Source organism: Anarhichas minor, unplaced genomic scaffold, assembly GCF_050575085.1.
Source record: "Anarhichas minor isolate MPS153535 unplaced genomic scaffold, ASM5057508v1 ptg000042l, whole genome shotgun sequence".
NCBI lineage: Eukaryota > Metazoa > Chordata > Actinopteri > Perciformes > Anarhichadidae > Anarhichas > Anarhichas minor.
Window position 1 is genome coordinate 3,121,088 of NW_027466488.1, and position 24,543 is coordinate 3,145,630.

Consider the following 24,543-nt stretch of genomic DNA (forward strand, 5'->3'; position numbering starts at 1 on the left):
AGGGCACTAACTGGCAGAGGAGGTACAAAAGAAGCAGCCAACCATTATCAGTGTGCGATTATACTGTATGTCGGTACCAGTGTGTGATGCTGGAAAGCAAAACTGGTCTATGAGTGTGCTCTTTGTTATATTGGGTCTCTATATTTAGATTGCTTTACTCAGTGTGTTTATGAAGCAGTTTTTCATGCACCCATCATTAGCTAAATATTGGACTAATGATCTTGAGGAATGTCATATGGAGGAGAGACTGAGACCCCATGATTTAATACTCTATCATTGAGAAAAGCAACGATGGAAAAACATAATAATAATAATAATAATAATAATAATGCATTCTATTTGTAACGCATTCGCTTCCAGGACTCTTTCCGTCCCCAATAAATATTGTGAGATTTCTAAAGGCTTCAGTTGTGTGTTTCTGTGGTAGTAACATAATAACCATAACTAAGTAGGGACTTCATAGGCAGACCTCAACAACTATTGGTTGCCATGAAATTCATGGTCATTCATTGTCCTCAGTGGATGAATCTAAAAAGACACTGGCTGATTGGTGAACCACTGTCCTTTCCTTATAGCACCACCACAAGGTTGAGATCTTTAGTTAGTAGTGACTTGTGTCAACGCTATTTGATGGATTACCCTAAAATTTGGTACAGATATCCATGGTGCCCAGATGGTGAATAACAACAACTTTCGTGATTCCCGGATTTTTTATCTTGCAACAGGAGCAGGTCGTTTTTCCTCTTCCCCAGTGAAATATCTCTGCATTTACAACATCAATTGGTACCAAATGTTGTACATTCATGGTTCCCAGATAATAAATCCTCAGGACTTTGGTGATCACCTGACCCAACATCAGCATGTTAGCAATGCAAATGTGAGCATGTTAGCGTGCTGATGTTAGCATTTACTGTAGTTTAAAAGACACCTCTGGGATTCGGTAGAGCCTAAAAGAGCCGCATGCCTTAGCAACATTAACATGTATCAATAGTTATCACATATGAAAACTACATCACTCTCCATAACAAACAGATTCTGAAACTGAAGTTAAAGGTTTAACTCCTGAACTTAAAATCAGTTCACACACAATGTCAAATGCAAAAGTAAAACTGAACAATCCTTTAGATCAATGTTGGGCCCAGCATCAGTTATCTAAGTACAAAAACTTGCAGTAAGCACGATGTGTGCCCAAAGATTCTTTCGATGAGGACCTTCTGTTTGAAGGGAGTCACGGTTAAGGCAAACACATCCATATAAGTATATCTTCCATATAAATATTCATCCTGGAAAAGAGACAAAAGTATGTCTTCAAACCATCATGGATTATGGTTTACACCACAAAATGCTGACTGACACTCTTGTGTTTGATCATTGGGCAGTGAATCGTCAGCACACTTTTCCCAAAATGGATGTGCGTCACGAGGGAGAAAGAAAAACTACCACTGAGGTCTTATCGTTTCAGATGAATGGGTGGAGCCTATAGATTTCTGGGCAGTGAGGCTTTGTTTAAGTTCTCCTGTCCACATTGGTTGACTACACACCATCACCACAGATTCCTCATCATCTCTCTGACAAACAGCCTTTGTTCTCACGCTTGGAGTTGCCTCCCTGTGGGCCAGAACTGACACTGAGTCCCGAGGGAACCAGCCAAGGATTCACTGCGGTGGCTCTAATGCCAAGAAAAAACACAGAAGACCCAACCAAATAAAACAGTGACGAGGATACATTACTTAGAAAAGCGTCATTGCATGAATTTCCCTGAGTGGTTTGCCGGTATTAGTGCAGGATGTTATCACTTGTAATTCTGTGTTTTATGGCTTTGCAAAGTAATAAAAAAGTAAAATATTCAGTAGACTATTACCTGACGGAATTATTAGTATTATTACCATATACAGTATGTAGGGTTCTGTATGAGTTGATTCTCTTCACGCACTTTGTGCATTCCTAATATTAAATGAACAAGTGTATGTGTTATGATGTTAAACTTGGAAAGTCTATTCAGATAAATCAGGTTCTACTGGTTGTGGCATATTATTCTTTTTTTTATTTCTTGTATACTTTGGTTTACCTCCTCACATACTGTAGGTATATCATTTACTGCAGTTCACTCACACTGTAATCCTAGTATTCAGTTTGGTCATCATAATGTGACAGAAACAAAGGCCACGCAAACCAGGGCCTGGAATGCTCCCATGACTGGAGGAAACTAGTCACCTATTTAAATCTGCTTTTAACCTGTGATGCAATTTACATATGCGTTTGCTTTGTTTATTACTGTTATAATGTCATCTATCGGCCTTGTTCATATTGTTAGTGCTTTTATTGTTTCTGCCTTTACAATGTAAAGTGTCTTTGAGTACCTTTTAAAGCGGCACACATATAAAATGTATTATTATTATTAATATTATGCAACAATAAAAAATGAGCCATCAGGAACCTAACCCATGGCTGAACCACAACCTTTAGATCACCAAAAAATATTCAGTAAAATGATGCTGGAAGACATTTTAATAAATTCCAAATACATTTCAAACGCTCCCTTTAGATTGATGGTTTTAGTAAAGCCTCTATCCTCCTTTTGTATCTGTAAATCTTATCACATTCTTGTGATGAACAACCAGGCCAGACAAAGTCCTGTCATAACAACATCAGCCACATCCCTGCTTCGCCTGTTATGGTAGATAATTCCAGTGTCTCTAAATCTGAAATTCCTCCACACAAACTGCCAACTTGCTTTCTATAAACTATGTGCTGTACTATAAGGCCTCTCTGACCAGAGCAATATCACAATCATACAATTTAGACTCTGTACAGTGATCAAGATCCTGCCTGAAAGTCTTGTCTGGAGTATATGAACTATACTGAAATAAGTTCTTGTGCGATCTTCCAAAGAAAATTCAAAAATCAACTCAGTGACTGTCGTCTAATTTCTATCACCATACAGATCAGCTAGTCAGCAAATTATGCAAGAGTGAATGAGATCTGTCCCAAAAGCCAGAATGTCAACCTGCCATTGTCATTATAATTTATCTACTGGCAACTATGAACAGATATACTGCATGTCATGGAAATCTATCCCATAGTTGTCTAGACAATTCCCGAAAAAAAAGAAATTCTCATTGTGCCAAAGTGGTGTATCGACCTGGAAAGTCTTGCTTCTGAAGATGAAGCAAGACTGAAAAACATGCTCACGTATACAGTGTCATCACTTAAGAAGAGAATTCAACACTAGGTCACATTTTGTTTGTCAATTCATGACACATTTAAAGGTTAATTTAATGTCTGATTATCAATGATGTGACCTTAACCGCAACGGCTGCAGAACAAAAAAAGTCCACTAAGGTCAGTAGGACTTATCTTCTGATGAAAATGTTGAATGTCAGAGCAAAATATAATGGCATTCCATTTCCTTACCTCTGGTTTCATCCAAAAGCCCTCTTGCAAAGATACTGTGCATTACTTTGTGACTTTCTCATTTCTGTGGTGCTCTGAAGCTCAGCCAGTGTCAACAAGTCGTGCAAAGGACTCAAACGCAAACTCCGGAGGCAGGTCAGCAGAAAACACTTTTTTCAAGCAAGGTTCGCTGCACAGGTGATCAGTCAGGATAGGCGAAAGTACAAAGTCATTAGGCTGAGGCAGAGTCCAAAAATCCCCAAACAGGTCAAAGAGAGACGAGAGACTAGAAACTGGGACAGAGAACAGAAATGCAGGAACGCTAACCACCAGGAGTACAGACAAAGTGGCACAGACAAAGGGGAGAACACAGAGTGCATACACAAGGGAGGAAGGGTAATCAGGAGCAGGTGAAGCCAAACAAGGTGGGGCAGGTAATCACACAGGTGAAAGACAACAGGTAAGTGCCCAAATAAAACAGGAAATGAGACAAATGCTGAAAAAATAAGAAAACATAACTTATACAGGGATAAGTCAAAGCTTTCCCAATGAACTCTTACTTAACACTACTAATAATAATAAGATACTGAATTTACACATAAAATGAAAAGCTGCAGAAATGCTTGAAAACCATCGCTCACCAAAGCTCTGCCAGACGCAGTGTTTTGCCATCCTTCCCTTTGAACTCAAGACTCTTTACATCTCAGATCTTTAGAGCCCAGATCACTAGAGACATTTATTTCCATGTCCTTTAAGTTTAGTAGATAGTTGGAAATATGTGTCAATCTCATATCCAGTTAATTTCTTGTGATAGACCTACATTAATAATGGACTTATAAGAAAATGTTTAAAGTGATGGATCAAGTTCACCAGTAGAGCCGAAGGAGATTTGACACATAATAGACTTTAACGATAATCACGTAAAGCAAATAAAACTTTACTGCTACCCTTTGAGTCCTATGAGATATACAGTACAACCAATACAATATGTTGTGCAAAGCACATTTAAGGACAAGAAAGTTGGAATGAGTTTTTTCTCTGAGGAGTCTGGGGATTTATAGGGTGAGTACAAATCCTTATCTCCATGGACAATAGGAGTAAAATAGTCATCACACAAGCCAGTTGCAGCTGTTTATCAGTAAAGTGGCCAAAGCCTTGTCCAACCAAGACTTAACTGAAACCGCACATCTGCCTCAAATAACAGCCCTGGAGGTATGAAGAATTATTAACGCTTAAAATGTTTCCCTGGTCGTCTCTCTCCTTTCTTCTTCCAATGTCTCTGCCCCTTTCTGAGGGTTTGAGTAAATGAGGCATTTATTGGTGGCATGTATACAGGGATCTAGTCATCTCAGTGAGCTTGTCACAAACATCCGTAAAGTGGCAAATGAGAACAACACCCTGGAGTGTGAAATGGGAAATTAGTTTCTTTCTTTCTTCTGAAATTATTCCACCATAAACTAAAGCCATATTGGCAGATTACGTATGTGGTCCTTGAGTAAAAGTGATTGCTTCAATTTAGTGTTCCACTTCACTCGGCATGAAGCAGAGCCAGGTTATGAACATGGTCAGAGATATTCTTCCAAAGATAATGAACAAATCTTGGGTGGCCTGCATCTAAATTTCATTCAGAAAGCATGATGTACAGACTTAGCTTGATGCGCTGGTCAAAGTAGATTTAATAAAGTCGTATAACAGTTACACAGTTTTTCTCATATTATGTGACTCACTACCCCGAGGATACAATCATCCACTTGGGTGTTGTTTTAGCTATATGTGTGTTACTGTGGATGACAATTAAAAACGATTCTTCACTTTTGATGATCCATGAGATTATATCCTGTATCCTGGTTAGTTGATTTGTTTGGTTAGGCTGTGGTAAATATAACAAGGCAGTCCCCTCCCCAACTGCTATCAGAACATAACCAAAGTATAATAGAACCATTAAACACTGTTACCCACCCTCATTCAAAATAATCCGTCGATTTCACCTCATCTCAAAGGCCACTGTAGCCCAAAGTATGTGCACAATGCACAAAATAATCATGTACTCACTGGACACATCTTTTACTGAAACGGACACAGGTATTGTAGCATTTGTATGTCGTACTTTATTTTCAAATTGTGCAAAAATGATAGAACCCTTCCCACAACTGTATAAAAACAAGACAATTACAAAATACATTTAAACAATTGAATTATATCTTACTGCATTAAGGATTGTTCAAAAACAGGAAAAACAGTATTTACACTTCCCATAACTCTACAAAACCTTTAGCATTTCCCATAAAAATTCCCATATAGAAGAGACTTAAATGCTTAGCGTAGCAATAGGACTGAGGTAGAATAGAGATAAAGATGCTTTTTTTTTTCTTGGCCAGGTATTTGTGATATATTTACAGCCTTGTCTTGTACTTTGAAAACACTCTCTGTTTGCATGTTTTGCATCCTCAAGGAAACAAACAGATAGAGTGACACTACTTAATGATACAACTGGACACCACAGTCCTGAAGTACAAATTAGACTGAAAGTCCGTTTAATTACTTTACATGGCAGATGCTTACTACACTAAAATGTATTTTTTGTTTCTGTGCATTTAAGAGACACAGCAGAAACACTGTAGAGACCTATGTCAAGACTGGTGTAGTAGACTAGTTCTTTGTTTTTTTTAAACAAGAAAAGTATTCAACTCAGGACTGAAGCATTGGCAACAGTGCCTCAATCCAGTATAGTGATAGACATTACAGGTGTCTGTATCTCGTCTACACTGCATAGTGTATATTGTTCCAAAGTGAATAAGCTGCAGTTTGATAATGAGATTCTTTAACACATTAACACACCTCAAGATATGAGCTAGTCTTGACACATACAACTCTCTGACCTGAAACATGTGACACATTCATCTGTCTTAGGTGGGGAGGGGGCAAATTTAGCATTTTCATAAATCTTTCAGAAACAAGAGAGATGAGAAAATGAGAAAAGCACTAAGCAATAATAAATATGAAATGACTGCGTGTTATCTTTCACATGTTTACTGTCTGCGATCGTTATTTAATACATGTACAATAAGGCCACCATTCTGAGGAGCCATCCGCAGCTACCACATGCTACATATTAAACCTAGCAATGTAACACCTTCACTAAATCACCTCCACATGTCTGGGACTGTTTGTGAAACCAGTCTTCTTAAGGTGAACATAATCTATGTACTGCCTGCTGCTGCTTCCAATTACCTCCCTATTTCTTCCTCCCCTTTTGTATCTTGTATATTTTGCTTGACGAGTTCTGGTCTACCCAGCCAACAAAACATCCTCACTCACAATGAGCCCAACGCTTAACTTATAAATACAATCTAGACATAGATTTGGTTTCACAGGCCAAATCCTCAAGAGCAAAAAGGAAAGACTATCCGGTGAGCAGAAAAAAGGCAATGAAAGGAAATATAAAATCAGAATAGACATAAAAATGTTAATTTATGGTACAAAATAAAACAATAAACAAACAAAATATCATACATTCTGTACACGATGATTAAATACAGTGTGATCAGTATACATTCTTGTGTAAGAAAACCAATCTGAATTTGTAATAGGAACATCAATGTAAACAATAATTTCAGCGAAACATGTCCAAATCAGAACTTCCAGCACCAGCTGGTCAAAGCATCATAATATGTAAAAACATTCTGTATTCACAGATAAAGTAAGTATGTAGACATATCTATATCTGGGTGGCTATTGTTTAAGAACAAATCTGCTGGGACTTTCTGTTTCCACTGAAGGCACAGAGACAGATTAACAGCCATGGTATCCAACCTGTGGGCACGTCCTGCTCTTCAAGAGCAGCTGAGGTGACTCTGTTGGTCTCAGGGATTCTGATCAGAAGTCTCACTCCCTCACAGCAAAGACTCGGAAAGAGCCTCCCTCTGTGTTGCTCTTGCTGCGAACAAGCGATACAGAAAACATGTTACATTTGGTAACTGCAAATACAGATGCAACACAGGGCACTCCAGTTATTTTGTACGTAACTTCCATAAAGGCGGGGAATTGTGAGAAATAGATTGGAGAAGAATTATCGAAATTGAAACAGCAGAGGCCGAGTTGTCCTGAATTCAATCCCTAGTTTTACACTGAATCCTTAATGCATAATTCTAAGGCCCTGATGACGCCCCTTAAAATTCAGTTACCACCAACTCTCTGAAGACACTAGTAGTTTCACTGGAGCTGCATGTGGCTATTAGCACTGATCTCTGTGAAGTGGAATATTTTTGCAACAAGGCTCATTTGCATGGAAAGGGGCAGATTTTGCGCTAAATGTATGCATATAATCTAATTTAAATAGCACGGGAGCAACAAGACGCTATTTGCTTGGCAGCGCGGTTAGGGGTGCATTTCACCCTTTAAGTGTACCTAAAAAAAGCTACCTAATCCTTTTGTGAATTTAACCCTCAAACTTTGGAAATCCACATCTAAATCTACAGACGACGTTATATAACTGTGTTCACAGGCAGAGTAGTAGTCCTTGTGACGAGTACATTGAAGTGTAGGGTGCCCGTGGAGTTAAATAAATCTTTTTGCATTTGTTTTTGTGATACTTGGAAGTCTGTTTTTTAGTATTGTCCAAGTACTGCCAGCAGCCAAGTCCATGAAAAAGCACACAATCATGGTGTTCACAGCATCTTTGTAAATGGCATGTTGGCAGTATGACTCATTGTTGTCGTATATCCGAGTCTGAACTTTTCAAGCTACCACATGTGTTAAACTTGATGACTTTATAATTACTTCGCTGGTTGAGAGACCTTGAAGCTCTGCCATGATCAATAATCATGATGGGCCTGTGCGATTGGTATCAGATCACAGATAATTGTCCACATAGGAAATCCCTGACTAAGTGGCTGCAGCATTTCCATCCTCGAGTAATCAGATAGGCTGTGATTACTTCCCCAGCAACAGTCCAAACTGGCCACCCTGCCATGATGTTGGCACATGGCACGGGCTCCCTCTCAGCCGTTTATTGACCTCCTATCCCAGTGCCCTGAGTGGGGCCTTCGCAGTTATGCATTAGATTTCATAGTAGTCCGTCTTGGATTATTTTGGCCGCTCAGCACTTTGCACACTCAATTGAAATGCCTGAGTAAAGTAAGCAAAGATCCCATGTGTGGCCCATCCACACACCAAACCACACCATTACTCTTTCAACCCCACATGCCATCAGGACTGCCCGCATGGGCTTCCTTGCCTAAGCGTAGTCCGCTGGAGCTGACCACAGTCATGAGAGTGATGTGAGAAACATGGTGTGCATGCAGGGAACCCACTACATGCAGTATAACAGGAGACATAAATCAAGGTATTGTATAGCGAATAACAGCACCTTTCTCAGGCATTTTATAGATACTCTTGTCAAATGTACTTGTCTAATTTTACAACAAGCTCCATGTTTTCATTTCAGTTGTGTCTCAAGGCTTTCTTTACCACACTCCCATGGGTCAAATATTAAACCCTGAGCTAAGCTCAGATAAACATTATCTACACATTATATAACCTCCAACATACAATTCAGTTTTAAACTGACTTTAATTAGATATTCACCTTTAAAAACACCTTTAGCACTTACATGCATGATTATTGTGAACAACATCTCAATTTTGTTTAGCAATTTAAATAAATTTGGTGTTGTGTCCATTGAAGGCTGTTTACCCCAGTAGTTAGAGAAAGGATCACTAGCTAGCTAGTAGCTACCCAGTTACATTCAATAAACAGTTGTAAGTCGTCATACAGAAATAACACTTTTAAATCCACATATTTCTTTGATCAACGTAAAAAAAAATTTGAGTTAGCTGCAAACCGCTATGGCAGCATTTGTGTTATCTACATATGAATTTAGCTTCACAGATTTGTCCCTCGCTATGATTGGTTAGACCAAAACAAAACAAAATAGGTACTCGTCTAGCATGAACACAGTCAGGCTGAATGTACCCCATTAAACAAGATGGCTATTCAAAGCCCCTACACACCGACTGCCCACCCAAACAGGTGTTCTCAATCTTGCCGAATTAGACATCTTCTTATGACTCTGTGGTCGTGTGCAGACTTGACTCTCCTGTTTGCTTGGATACACCTGTTAGGGTGGGACCCTATGTATTTTTATCATGCCATTTAGTGTAGTCAGTTTGCTGACCTTGCGTAAATCCAAGTATAATTCAGTTTGAGCTTGCTAGCGGTTTGGGAAAATATAATGCCATTATTCGGGGATCCTAACCACCAAACCAAACATACTACTGACTCCTATAAGACTTTAGCAGATTACACGCTCCACTCCTCAACCTGCAACAGTGGCAGATTTATTAGGTGCTTGTACATGTGTTATTAGCGTTAATGTGTTAATAACAAATTCCCACACTTCCCCTGGCTTCACTGATAGCGTTCATCACAAGTAAGAAGGCTTTGCAGTTTCCCAGCTGTCAAATGGTTGTTTGTTGATAGAATCTGCCACACGCCATATCTAAACATGAGTGGTTATTCTTATTTTTAGGTTTAAAAAAAACGCTTCTCTTGAATACTCTACAGCCAGACTGCTCGGAGCCAAATCTAAAAATATAGATTTCTGGAACACTGACTATCTCTATTGTCACTATTTGACATGGTGCCTTGGCAATTTATCTTTGTACCTTTTGTTATTGTGCAACAATCCCCATCTGGGAAAGATAATTACAGTAAAAATAGTTTAAAATGAAGTAGTACCTCTCAGACTGGATGCCATTTTTCAGGACTCCAGCATAGTTCTTTCTCTTGTCCAGTGGCAGAACATCCACAAAACCGCCACCTGCTTTGATTTGCCCTGCATGGATGGCTGATTTACAAATACTGGAGCTCTGTGAGGATAACATAAAAAGAGGAGAAATACTTTTACAGCCTTTTCAATTCCTTTATTTTCAAATACAGCACAAAATATATTGCAGTAATTCACAGACACACACACACACAAGCGTTTGTTTCACAATCCGAGCCAGCACAACAGACTGCACGTGTTTATCAACAGTCTGGAGCAGAATCATTAAATTCTAGTCTAAACACAGATCTCACACTGTCCATACACCCCAACAACACTTCTCACCAGATGGTTTATGTCTCATTTCTAACCAACATCCAGCTTCTACGCCACTGTAGAAACACATTTGCGTGCCTGAGATTGCTAACCTTTCCTGGGCACATTTGCTGTGAGCCACACGGCTGCCTTATTCTGTGACCGTAGTAAGACGTTCAAAATCTCTGGGGAACTGTGATTTATGTCCAGCCGGACGTCATCTAAGGTCTGTTTCCAAGATATTACCCCATTTAACACTACGTCGACCTCATGTGACTGTGCAAACTGGAAACTCCCAAATAATCCACAAGAGTAACGGGAATTTCTACAAACTGTACATCTGACGAATTTAGCCTGGAGGGAACATTACAATGACTAATCTACTCTGATTTAGGCGACTTCGGAGGGATGATGTAAACCAGTTTCATGAAACCATTTCTGTCTCCTATCTCTGAAACACAAGCACTTAGCCCGAGATAACACTTGAGTAAGCATCTGAGTGGTCCGGCCCCATGCTGGGTGATGCATCCCTGGCAGTCTCTGGCTTACCTCACCATGATGACTCCCATTCTCTATTGAGCCACAGTCATACTCTGATTCAATGGCTTTCCAGGCTTTACAACGCCTGGAAAGCCACTCTAAATTAACCATGCTGCAGATCCAGATTTATCTTAAATAAATAATAAATAAAAATGCATTCATGATTCCTGATCAAGGTCCTTCAGAACATGCAGCTCCACAACAGTGTTTAACTTACATCGGTGTAGATGTTGTTTCCAATTACAGGCGACCAATAGGAAGGCTGAGTTTTGCAGTTGGCCGGACAGAAGATCCTGAAAAACAAATTGGATATAAGTATAAATTTGCAGCAACGGATAAAGGTCACATTAATAAAAATATGTTTTAACACATTACTTTCTATTTAGCATTTATAAGCCCTACATAGTTTTACATTGTTTATCTTACAGTATAATACAGTTGTAAGGAGTTATAAGAATATCAATTATGGGTCCCCCCAGGAGGAGTAACTGTAAAGCAGAACCTTTAATTGGCTGATCATATGCTTTAGAGAATGATAAGATGGTGGATGTGAGGAGGCACCTTGGACAGTGTGAGTTGGGTGTTTTGAAAGGGCAGATTTCAGCCACTGTGGTGTAGCAGTCAGCAGTCATTTCTGTCACACAGAGAGAAGAGAAAAACACTTATTATACCCAATATCTGTTGTCTGACTGTGTGAATCTAAATGCAACCATAAGTCAAAGCTCTTCTTAAAAACTGTGCCTCACTTACCTTCCACTTTGGCCACCACAAAGGCATTACTGGGTTTATATTTACTGTAAAATACAACACAGTGTTTAGAAATTCGGAAAGAAAATGGTTCCAAGGAAATTTCGTTGTTGCACAAGATGTGAATCATAGTGAACCAGCAAATGTAATGCAAATGCAACTTATTTAGAAAAATCAGGTCCAACATCTACCTGAAGGACTCAATGCCATTCTTAGTGGCTCTGACAAAGAACGGATACTTGTCCATCCTTGTAATGTCGACCACTCCTCCGTTGTTGTCAATGACACCAAAATGAATAGCAGCACGGCAAATACTTGATTGCTGAAACAATTGAAAAAAAAATGAAGAAATATTAATTTTCAGTACAAATTGTTGCATGATGCAGAGATGTTTGTTTCATGTTGGACATACTCACCACATCGTAAAAGAGAGTTCCCCAAACTTTCCCTTTCTTATTCAGACAGTTAGCAGGACATGTATATCTGCAGAGTCAGAAAATGAAATGGAGACAAGAGTGAGTTTAAATTGCGGAGGAAGTTTATAATATATCAGAATAAATAAGACTTATTTTGTGCACATTCGAAAAAATGAACCTGACCTGTTGCAGGTAGCGCCTTTACACTTATCTCGCAGTCTAGTCTCACACTTGATGTGTTGAGCTGCAAAAATACCATCATAAATTAGTGAAGAAATGTACAACACATGAATGTTTATAGTTATTTTCAATAATTCCTGCAGCTACCAAGAAAGGTGTTGGTGGGAGTATTTGAAGATGGCGTCCTTGGTGTGGTGGGTTTGGATGCTGGTTTGTTGGGAGTAGATGCTCTAGGTTTGGGGGCAGGTTTGGGGGCAGGTTTGGGGGTGGTACGAGGTGGCAGTGGACCCTGAGGCTTCTCCACCTCATTCATGTCCTCTGTCTCTGAGCGCGGAGAGTCTTTAGATGGACAAACAGATCAGGGCTCAGGTTGGTAGCATGTTGAAGGTTAACATCTTTGAATGAAAACCATGTGGGTTTGCTCACCTTTGTAGCACTGCTTATTCTTACATCCTCCTCCATAGCTGGGAGGGCACTGGGAACAAGGGCGGCCCTGCTGGTATGGAGCCTCACCGATCCAGTTGCCCCTGCAGAAGTGAACAGTGGACAGCTTGACTAAGGTGGAAAGGAATCATCAGTCATCATCAGGGCTCATTGCGCTCTTTGTCCATTGTCAACACTCCTAATAGTCATTAATCCCACGAACTAATAAAAACCATCGTTGTCTCTCAGGTAATTACATCCTGTGGGTCGTCTGGAAAACAAGCGCCTGCTCTGCTCTTATTTTTCTTTCCCCATGCTATATTATTATTATTCTATTTTGAATTCTGGAAGAATTTTAATGGCTACAATATGTCATACAAATATATTGGACAACTTGTGCTACATATCTGTAGTGCAGCTATCTTAGGGGTACACGCTGTAGCATTTGTCAGCACTGCAAGGAGGAAGAATGTAAACACAGAAGACAAAAGAGCAGAAGTGTTGATGAACAGTGGAGGAAAACTGAGCTTACTTTGGGGAATAGTTGCACACAAGGTAAACAGAGTTCTCCCATATGTCTCCCCACACGTCCATTCTTGGACACACGTGCACAGCACAGCCCACTCGGCTAGTGGTTGCCCAGACCAGCTGTATAGAGGGAAATAAAAGAGTAGTCAAAGTTAGGATGAACAACTGTAATTATCAGACACAGCAGAGTAAACTGAGTTTGTAGCCCATTGTTCCATCAGTCATTCCAGATTGGCAGTCACGATTAATGGGACCACTGGGACCTCCAGGACTGCTTGGTCTGTTATTCTACCCCAGTTAGATGGACGTTGGGTGGATGAACCCAGTTTGCCCTCAGTGACCCAATCATGATCATTTTCATCACCCTGATAGAAGTGGAAGTTCTTAATATCTTAACTTTGAAGAAACAGAATTCCGCCTACGCTCAAAACTGTCCACGGTTAAAAGAAATGCCAAATTAAACGGAAAGCTGCGGCAGGAGTGTTCCAGATGAATGATGTGCCATTTGACGGTGAATACAACACACGCATGTTCCATAACTCTCCCTGCTCAGGAATGTTTATCTTTTCCCTGGTACAGTTAGAAGCCACTGGAAGCAGTGAGTCAGCACACAGACTGATTTGTGCTGACTCAGCTGAGTGCTGGTAGTTAAGCTCAATCTGTACACTCTAACTCCAGAGGGTCTAGCAGTTCTCAGCAGAAGTAGTTATGGAGTATGGCTGCCTGGACAGCAGGTATATCAGCACTTCCAGCCAATGAAAGATAGAGACAAGGTGATGATGCTCAGATTTGGCATCGTCTCCGATCTGCAACATCTTCTGAAGAATCCAGGTCAAGCAGTCAGTGGTGTCTGGTGTGTCTGAAAATGACTACCAGATGGCAGTGATCCGGTTTCAGGGTGAAGGCAGAGGGAGGAGTCTGGATGTTTCGGTAAACTCATCCCAGCAGCTACAAAGTAAAGTCTAGGGGAAGAGGTGGCCAGCTCAGCCATTTCTGTTTCCTTTTGATTGATTTCTTCATGTTCTCATCCACTCTTCTCTCTGTCCATTATTTGCGTCTGATTTTCCTTCCATCCTTCGCTGTCTACAAGTCACTATATCCATGTATGTCATTCAATCCCTCAGTTCCTCCACAACTGGGACAATAAATACTACAGGGTGCACACCACATGTTGTATCCCGGCAACACCTGTCAAGTGACATATGTTCCATATTACAGATAAAAGACACATGACCTGATACTAAAGAGATTTGATCATAAATATGGAAGACATTACAGCGTACGTTTCAAAAGGAAGTTGAAAAATATATTTCAACCTAAAATAACACCTAGCACAACGCCACCTTTTCAGCTTCCTGCAGTAATTGATCGATTTGAGAGTAAGCTTACAACTCACTGCCAAGTACGGAGATCGTCATACAAGGAAAAAACAACAAAAAAAAACAACCCCGTGTACTTCAATGCATTCTCATTTTTGCGAATTCATCAAATGATCCCCTGTGATCTGCCTCAAGTTTCTCGCCAAAATCAAAATTTTGCAAGATTACATTTGAACACATCATAACAATGTTATAATTTACTTTCGCCCAATAATAATTTTTACTGAGTAGAGCTTGAACGCATTATAATGTAACTCAATCTGTCATCGTTAGCTGTTAGCTTTGTTATTTAGTTAAACAGGACTGTGCTGCCCAGCGATTGCTAATAGCTAATATTACTAGCTCTCTTTCTGCTGAGTTCAACACTGATTCGTTGTCCACAGTGAAGTATTATCAGGGAACTTTTCGATCATGACTGGAAGCTGTAAGAGTCGGACAATGATTTTGGCGGTTCTCATGACATCCCTACTGCCAAGTGCTTAGTTATAGGAGTACTCCACCGATTTAGCTTTGCAGTTCTATAAATCGGAATAGAACAATACCTATATAAACCTGGATAGTGCAGCAAACAATGAAGCAGAACCAGAGATTTTGATTGGAGCCCTGCTCTGTTTTCTTTTCTTATTCATCTCACCTGGGTGTAATGGGTACACATAGGCCCAGAGCAGCGTTCTGGACACCAAGGATTGCAGTCCTGGGGGTAGGGATAGGTGTAGTGTTCCACTTCATCGTACCAGACCTGGACATGGAAGGCAGGAGAGCGGTATCTGTTGGACCCAAGTGCACGCGCACACGCACACACACACACACACACACACACACACACACACACACACACACACACACACACACACACACACACACACAGACAGACAACAGTAGGCTCAGTCACACGCCGTCCAGGTACCAGGGGCAAAAGGGAAATATCTGCGGGAGCTGCCAGGTGCTTTGGCTAGACTTGAGAATCACTGCATGAACCTCGCTGCCCTTTCTCCTCCTCCTTTCAGGCCTCAAATGATGATTCTGAATCTGACCTGGCACACAGAACCGTGTTCCCCCTCCTTAACAGGGGAAATCAAATCAGCTTGAAAAAAAAAAAAAAGAATCAGAGCAAACGTAAACATGGCTCCACAGCCAAACAAATCTGTTCATGCTCTTGTTATAAACATCTCTTTTTACGGTATTGAAAAGTGCTGAGCTTCTAAATGACTGAGAAGAGGGGGAGTGGAAAAAAAAAGACTCCACATCAGGGTTTGCTGGCACAGGAAGAAAAGAAGGGAATAGCGGGGGAGGAAAAGGGCTGTGAGAATGGGAGCAGATTCCTGCAAGGGCACCTGCTGTGATAGACATACACTGTCATGCACAGAGGTCTACTGTGTCTGGTGTCTACTCGGACACACACACATTCTCAGTCACACAAACATCAACTTTAATAGGCTAGCACTGGGTAACACCACCCATGATGCTACATAACAATGGACCGATATTTTATTGAAGGATCAGCAGTCATCACTGCAGTTTACAGGAAACAACTTCCACTTGCAACATTGACATCTCAGACTATACTTACGATAAGTAAGTACATAGAAAATCTGTATGACCTGTTGATTATGTGACAGAACACCTCTAAACTAACTAAATAGAAAACTGAAACGTACGAAAAAGTCCACAAGAGTCCACAGTCAGGCTATCGACTCTGTAAGGCTGTACATAGGGAAAACGGTGCTTTGAGCTAAATGCTAACGTCAACATGGATTTATTTAAAATCCTAAAATGCAGATGCTAAGCAGGTATTATGTTTACCATGTTCCCCATCCCAATATCACCTTCTGCAAAAGGGCTGCAGAGGACCTGGACAATAATCTACTAATTAACAGCTTATTACACATCTTATAATGAATTTGTACCATTTCTTACTGCAGTAATATAAACTAAAAAAGGCAAACAGCAGTCATATGGACGCGGGTCTTATAAATGTGTTATAACTTGTGTACAACGCATTAGTAAATGCTTAACTAACCAATTATAAAACTTGTAGCAAGAATTTGTAAATCATTTTTGGTGTCTTATCAGAAAGTGGTACAGATGCATTTGTATTCTTGAAAAACACATACTGTAGCTGACTGACTATGTGTGTTATTGCATCTCACCTTCCCCAGTGAACAGCCAGGTTTTGTCCAATAGACATGAGCAGGTCCTGCGGTCCATGGTCCCACTGACACTGCTCTGCCCACTGAGTGGCAGACCGCTCCAACTCATCATCCCAAACCTGGACACGTAAAGTAAAACACAGTTTCTCACGAGTAATTCACTGCTTTAGACATCAATAAGAAGACTTTGCAACATTCACCTGCTGCATCTGCTACAATATAAAGCATTATAACCCACATCTTGTGCAGTAGGTACCTAACCACAACTTGTTCAAGGCCTCTACTTCTGCACTTCCTTCCTTCCCAGTGAGCTGAAACTGAGCTGGATACAAGTACAAAGTTAACCTTTGACGGTGACATTTGAGTGGGGCAGCTGGCGCCTGGCCCTGGTCCACTACAAATCTCCAGCAATCACAGCTGAATTATCCAGATTTCCACATTGGGTTTCTTTACAGCGGTGGAGAGCAGGGTGGAAAGGGGAGAAGACACCTGACTGTCTTAGTGGATGAGGCGCTGTGAAGGGAGGGAGGACTGCATACAGCACGGCCCCTCAAAGCACAACTCTTCAGTAAATTTCCAGCCTTTTGGTGGTCGCTAAAACATGCACACGCAGACACCACTGTAACGCCAAACACCCATTCACTAACACAAACACACACACTGCCTGTTTGCTGGAATTTGAGAGAGCACTGGGCGGCGTAAATCTTCAGACACTTTCCTTCCCTGCTATAACCGCACTCCAGAGACACACAAGCCGCCACTGCTTCTCTCAACTTCATGGACCTCGTGGTTTTCTATAACCTCCTGTGTGTCTCAACAATAATCCCTCTTCTACTTTACTCATTGATGTGCCACGTTGTCCCAGGATTTTCCCTTCCTAGCCAAATTCTCGCTGTTTTCCTTTGACCCAGCCCCCACTCGCTCTCCTTTCTTCTCTAGCGCTGAGCTGCTTTCAGGTTGGACAGAGTCAGTCTTATTATCCTCCTTGTAAAAGAGCAGCACAGCAGGCTGGCAACAGCTTGCCATCATGACTGCATGTTTCCAGCAGAGAGAAAAAAGGTTGTTTTTATTTCAGCAAAAACACTTTAAACTCTTATCACAGCCCCATTTGAGAGGTTGCTGACACATTAAATTGAAGTTCTTTGTGAGGTAAAGCTAAAGATTACAGTTGATACATTTGAATCATCTTTAAGAGTAATAGCGGAATAGGTAATTGGGATAGTGGGACTTGTCTCACCATGTACTCCATGTTTGAGGAAGTGGGGTAAACGGAGCCCCTCAGCTTGTTGTGCAGCTGGAGGATCTCCTCACGGTCCGACCAGCGGATGGCACGTCGGGTCCTATTGCCAGCTGTGTTGCTGGGGCTGTTCTGGTCCGCTGCCTCCTCGTAGCGGCTCAGCAGCTGCCTGAGCTCATTGGAGTCGGGCAGGAAGAGGGAAGCTGAGTCACTGACGCACAACAGCAGGAGGGAGAAGACAAGGATCCAGGTCATGGCAGCGCAGGTCATTCTGACACTTCAGCTGTCTGGGTTGAACTTTCAGACTGCAGAAGACAGGCAGAGTGTGTTTAAAGTCCCAGACGCAACCTGCAGAGAGGAAATATTTAATGAGTCTTTCCCTACTGTGAGAGTCAACAAAGCAGAGTACAGATTACTAAATTAATGTCGGAGTTTTTTCTATAACCAAGTTGTGCATTTATTGGGGCTGGGATCAAATATTGATGTGTAAATGTAAAATGCTCCATTCTTTAAGCTGTATTGTGTTATCTTGTGCAGGGCTACTGGCACACAGTCGATGATGATGAGGCAAAGTAAACTGAAAGTCCTCTCTCTACTCTGGACATTTTATTCTCAGATGTTCTGCTTTCTGTCAGTTCAGCCTTTTGCCAGTTTGTGGTTGTTGTATCAAAACTCTAAACAGGAACACAAAAAGAATCTGATGCCATCCAATGCAGCAGCCATGCAATCAGTCTTTCTCCTGAGACGCTTTGCATGTTCAGCAATTGCTTCCACTGAGGTGTTAACAGGTCATGTGTCGGGTCCTTTTGAGGCTGTATAGGGTGGTCTCAATTTAAGAGCCATGTTTTCCTCTGTCTCTATCAGATACTGTGGTGAACCATAGATGTGTCTTGCAACATATTGTGCTTCCCAGATATGACTACATTATGATCCTGTTAATATATTGTGACATCATATTGTTACATTATCATTCCGAGAGTGAACCTCTTGTGAGCCCAACATGTTATAGTGAGCAACATTTAACATGAAAGTAATTTATTTTAAACAGCTTTAATTATTTACCGTGAACACAAAAGTAATATGTCTCCTCGTCTCCTGACTCTGACTATTTTCTAACCAAACTGAGCAGTATAGGGCGAGACAATAAGGAGGGAGACCTGAGTTCAGGTTGACAAGCTTTCACCCTGCTGAACCGCAAAACACTTTCTTCCTGACACATCCAGGGGGGATATTCTGTAACTGACCGTACATCTGACCTCCCTATGGAAGGCAACAAGCATTACGTCCAAGATTAGAGCTAAACCCAATATCACAAAGTATAACTCAGTCCGTCAGCGTGATCAGAGAAGAAACAAATAATAAACCAAGCTCTGGCTCGGACTGGTTGCTCTCATCCTTGATTCCCTTCACCTCTTTCCATCTGGCTGAAAAGGTTCGAGGTCTGGCACCGGCTCTGTGTCAACATGCTGTACCAGCTCTGGGCACTGTGAGCCAGCGGGCAGCTCAAGCACCACACCCTTCTCCTCTCCCCATGCCCCCCTTTTCACACTGAACCTCTACCAACTTCTCTGTCTGGGCCCTTCTCATGGCTCTCATGAATTTTATACCAGAGTGACAGACGGAGCAGATGAATCGGACACACGTATACATCCACATCTTGTCTATGGGAACTGAGCCCTCTCTGCCACTGGCTGGCTGGTGTCTGATCTGAGGAGGGACTGACCTCCTCTCAGCCTCAGCACAAGGTTGAATGTAAACACAACCTATGTCCCAATATAATTGTCTGATTTATATATTTAAATAGATGCTTGCTCACTTTTTCATTCCCTTTAAAGACACTACACCAGTTATTCTTTTTTTACAATGGCTGGCCCTAGAACTCAAAAAAAAAAAAGTATGAAGTATGGGGGTTTTATTGTCTTAATGACTTGAAATCTAGCATTACATTTTCCATAAAGGGAGCTGCTGCTCTCCCATTGACATTTGCTCAGTGAAGCTGCAGACTCAATGAATGGCAGTGTCTTGCACTTTTACAGTGGCATGGTTTGTAACCCACAACTGAAATCATCAGAGTTCATATTGTAATACTAAATCAATTTGAAAATTAAAATAGGCTTAGGGATACAGGTTTATCTTAATTTACAAATAGTATGTCAGTGATCATTTCTATTTAGTGATATCTGCACACAGTTTATCATATTATTTTGGCATTACAGATATAGGTAAAACTGAGAATAATCAACGCCTATCAACAGTAAAAACCCCGCTATACCTCAGCGTTACTGACATCTAAAACACAATAAATTGCAAGTGCTCACCTCTGTCTTTCTCAAGTATTCAGTTGAATATTTCGGAGCGGTTTCCTCTGCGCGCTGGAGAGCTGTATTATTCCCTTGTGAGAGCGCCGGGCTGCTGCTTGTTGGCGGTGTTCCTGAAGCACACAGGAGCTGTGTAACTCCCGAGCAGCTCACAGTGCCTTATATAGAGAAGGAGACCCCTCAGGACCAAGGGAAAAAATGACTGTCTCTCCTCACTCCTCCCCCCCCCCCCCCCCCCCCCCCCCCCCACTCGCCAGCCTCCCTGAAGTCGGCAATGTTCTTGGCAAAGGGCGGGCAGTGTGCGCACGCTGACGAGCACCCTAACGTCGGGAAGAAAACTACAAGTATCTTAAATCAGCAAGCTGTCAGACGAGTCAGCGGCAGGCAGTTAGATCATCACCTCTGAATCACGTTAGGGTGACAGTTATGTACCAGATATGTATCTTCACAACCAGCTACAGACAGGCTTCACACATTACAGCAGCAGGGAGAACTAAAGTCACCCAAAACTAAATAAAAAACACAATAGATATTGTTCTTAAAGTATGGGCAATACTTTTTAATGGGCACCATTTATAAAGGGCAAGATAAGTTGTAACGAATGCCTATTTTGCTAATGCTTATAGATTAGTTAGCAGCCATCAAATATTTATGGCTCGGAAAAATCAATTGGCTGGAATTTATCATTTAATTTGGTAAAAATGCAGTGATCCATTTTTATTATGTCTGTAGCAGGGGGAAACCTCTGGTTCTGAAAAGTGAAGCTAATGCTGAAGTGCCTCAAACTCTATAGACGTCTATGAGAAAATGACCCTTCTTCTCATTTGATTTATTACCTCAGTAAACATTGTAAACATGGGTTTATGGTCTCAATCGCTAGTTTGCAATTCTTCTTCAATACAGCGTGATGTTCATCTGGTAAATTATGATCCCATTAAGAGTAAAACAGAAAATAAAGCAGAGTATTCTTTAGGGCGTGGCTACCTTGTGATTGACAGGTCCCTACCAGGGTGTTTTCAGGTCTGGGAGCTAGTCTGCGTTTTCATCTTAGAACTTTGACGCTTTCAGCGTGTTTTCATTTCATGAAAGTTAATTGTAACCTTTTTGGTTGCCTCTAAATGTCTTATTCTGCGTTCAAAAAAAAACAAGATGGCGACTTCACGGTGACTACATCCATATGCAGTCTGTGGTCTGTCAACACATTCTCACACCCAATGTGTCAAACACCGACAGTTGGTCAGTGCCCCTTGGCATCGGAGAGTAACGCACTAGGTACCCCTCTGGTGTCTCTCAGGTGACAAAACGTCCACATGTACTTTTAGTTCGTATGAGACACAAACACAGCTCTCCTGGATGAAGTCCTGTGTTTGTTTGACCCATCCACCACCCCCCAACCCACCATGAGCAGACTATCATGGGTTTTAAACTATGTCACATGCTCTTACTGGCCACTAAAGCCGCGGGAGGGTTTACATTGGAGTTAGTGAAAAGCCCGGTACATCGCGTACAGCCGCGAAAGAGGGCCTCAATGCGTTGATTTCCGATGCCAAGGGGTAGCCTACTGACCAACCATTGGTATTTGATGAGTTGGGAGTGAGCACGGGTTGTGTCTGTAGGTAAAGTTAGCAGGGCATTAAAGGAGCAATGTGATATTTTGAACCACTTGATGTCGCACAAGAGCACTGCTTCTCAGACCAAAACACATGAGCACGTCGCCCACATTTCTACCTTCCCTCTGCGTTTTTTTTCCCCCACACGTCCTGCACAGCACAGTCCTCTCAAAGCGGCCCCTGAAAACACAACAAGCCGAAGAACTCAATAAAGTTACCCTTTTGCAAACGATGTCAAGTGGACGACATAAGGTGCTCGATACAACTTCAGAGCATATGGCTTATCTATTGCCGTCACATGGCTCTCAACACGATGGCTGAGCCGGCAGCTTGCAGCTAACTGCGCAAGCGGCCGCTGTGCAAACAACGGCATCAGCGCTCACAGAGCTAACAGTGTTTACCTAAAAAGGAACTAGAGGGTGGGTGCTCTGCTTCCGCAGCCAAGCCGTAGGTCAGGAGGGCTTTATCAGCTGTAACGGCTATATGAGCTCGTCAGCTACGGACAGTCGGGCACGCTCACATGAGCTAACATGTGAACGCACAGAGGGGGAGCGCCTTCATTCTCTGTTCAGGTAGACATTACTCCACTATATCATCACATAGCGAATCATGTTTTGATGTTTCTTTAATGTTCTGAATATCGCACAGATAACCTTTAAGAGTTGTAATCATCAGCCAGTTGTGCTACTGGGAGGTTAATAACTGGTTTTTGTTCCAGATCATCTGCAGCTCTTTGGTCAAAGGGTGTAAAAGGTCTTATGAAGTTTCCACAATCCGGTAACCCAGAAAAGGCCCTGCTGTGGATAACTAAAGATCACCTGCTTCATCACTTTACTGTCGGTAAATACGGTATTAAAAGACTTCACATACTTATAGGATATACGTGTTAGAGGATAAAGAGGCAAACAAGGATCTCCTGCTTTGAAAACAGGGATCATCACGTGTTACAACGCTGCGTTATGACCCAACGAGTTCACATTTTATGTCTAAAAACATCTCAGCTATTTGCAAGAGCACGTCCACTCAGAAGGAATGCCGGTTTGGGCTCTGCCCTCAGTCAAAATACATGTTTAACAGGAAGTCTGGCCCAACATGCATCTGCTCTCTTTCTTAAACGTCCTGCAGAGATGCTAGCGACGGTGGCTATGGACAATTCTTCATTTCAGTGAAATGATTTTCTTTATGCGATTGCAGGGATTGTGATGTACCAATCCAGAGATTCTAAAAATGGTGATATTTTGATATGCAAAATGTTAAGATCCTTCCAGATGTCTAATGCAGACCAGGGGCATTTTCATCCAACAATATGAGAACACTATAAAGCAAGTGTGTTTTCTCCATTGCCCTCAGAAATGACACATTTCAATTGGCTGCAGCTACCTTTAAAGATTGATTATCCAAACATGAACTCATCCAGATGTGATAATGTTACTGCTCACACAAAGTTCTGTTTTTGTGCATCAACACGTTTAACATGGAACATGAGAAACTGTTATTGCAGTCCCTGTTTACATTATGACAGAATCCAGGTTTCTGATCATCTGGTTGCAGATGTGCTTTGATTATTTAATAGCCACTTATTTCTGTACTGACTGAGTTATTTCAACAGTTGAGGTTGAAAACTGGTTTCTGGCTCTCTGAACTCTGCTGCATTCACCTAGAAACTCCCCATCTGATCACGGATGATGGAAAACATCGGCGACGATGCAACTCATGCTCTGCATTACTAAATTCAGACTGTGTGCCTTTATTTCAGCGGGTTGATCATCTCAACATGATATTTTTAGTCGTTCCAATTAACTGCAATACTTTATTACTGCAGGGTAATGTTAAAGTCTACAGAGTGCTTTATGACATTTCTGATTTAAAAAAGTGTAAACTTAACTTCCGACCACAATTAAGCAGGACCATCCACAAATACCAGACAGATTATTTGTGCTCTGAAATTTATTCTTTGCAAACAATTTTTTTCCAAACATACAAATATGACATTCAACTCAATGGCTAACCTGTATAACATCCTGTCTCACTGAGCTGTCTTTACCTGTCTTGTACTTTAAATAAAAATACGATTACCAGGCAATGGCCCAGAATGTGACTAAGTGGATTTTCAGGATTTCTTTTTTTGACTAAATCTCAATCTGCATTTCCCAATCCTGAGCAGCCCCTTGTGACAAATGTTTGTAATTGTGTTACTCACTCTTGACTTTATTCAAATATCCAAGGGACAAGGGTTTTTCTTCTCAGAAGTGTTATTCATTTCTAAGCTGCATCAAGGTGGATACATAATTCATCCCAGGCCAAATGGAAACAACTCTGCATTGGTCTCATTAGTTGAAAACAGAAGGATTACGCGACAAACATCCGTTCTCGTTTACCTTTTGATATTATATGATCTTGAGCAGGGGGGACTCTAGTTTTTCATTTTGTGAGGCTAAAGGGGAACCACCAACAAACTGTTCTCCATACACAAAACCGAGAGCTGGTGTATTTGGACAGGAGGCTCATGGAGGTCCATGAAACTCTGGTTGCCATGTTTAC

The 24,543-nt window shown here is 41.4% G+C and overlaps 1 protein-coding gene across 1 annotated transcript; it reads right to left on the minus strand.

Annotated features, from left to right (window-relative positions):
- Nucleotides 1-5,488: 5,488 nt before the first annotated feature.
- Nucleotides 5,489-20,628, minus strand: crispld2 (cysteine-rich secretory protein LCCL domain containing 2). Its single transcript, XM_076110316.1, has 15 exons — nucleotides 20,393-20,628; nucleotides 18,075-18,422; nucleotides 16,838-16,956; nucleotides 15,322-15,454; nucleotides 13,313-13,428; nucleotides 12,784-12,884; nucleotides 12,505-12,696; nucleotides 12,361-12,421; nucleotides 12,178-12,244; nucleotides 11,953-12,083; nucleotides 11,765-11,808; nucleotides 11,576-11,648; nucleotides 11,232-11,307; nucleotides 10,132-10,262; nucleotides 5,489-7,330 (listed from the first exon to the last, which is right to left on the minus strand). The coding sequence occupies exons 2-15, from the start codon at nucleotides 18,342-18,344 to the stop codon at nucleotides 7,279-7,281; spliced, it is 1,566 nt and encodes a 521-aa protein (XP_075966431.1). The 5' UTR covers nucleotides 18,345-18,422; nucleotides 20,393-20,628; the 3' UTR covers nucleotides 5,489-7,278.
- Between the last annotated feature and the right edge of the window lie 3,915 nt (nucleotides 20,629-24,543).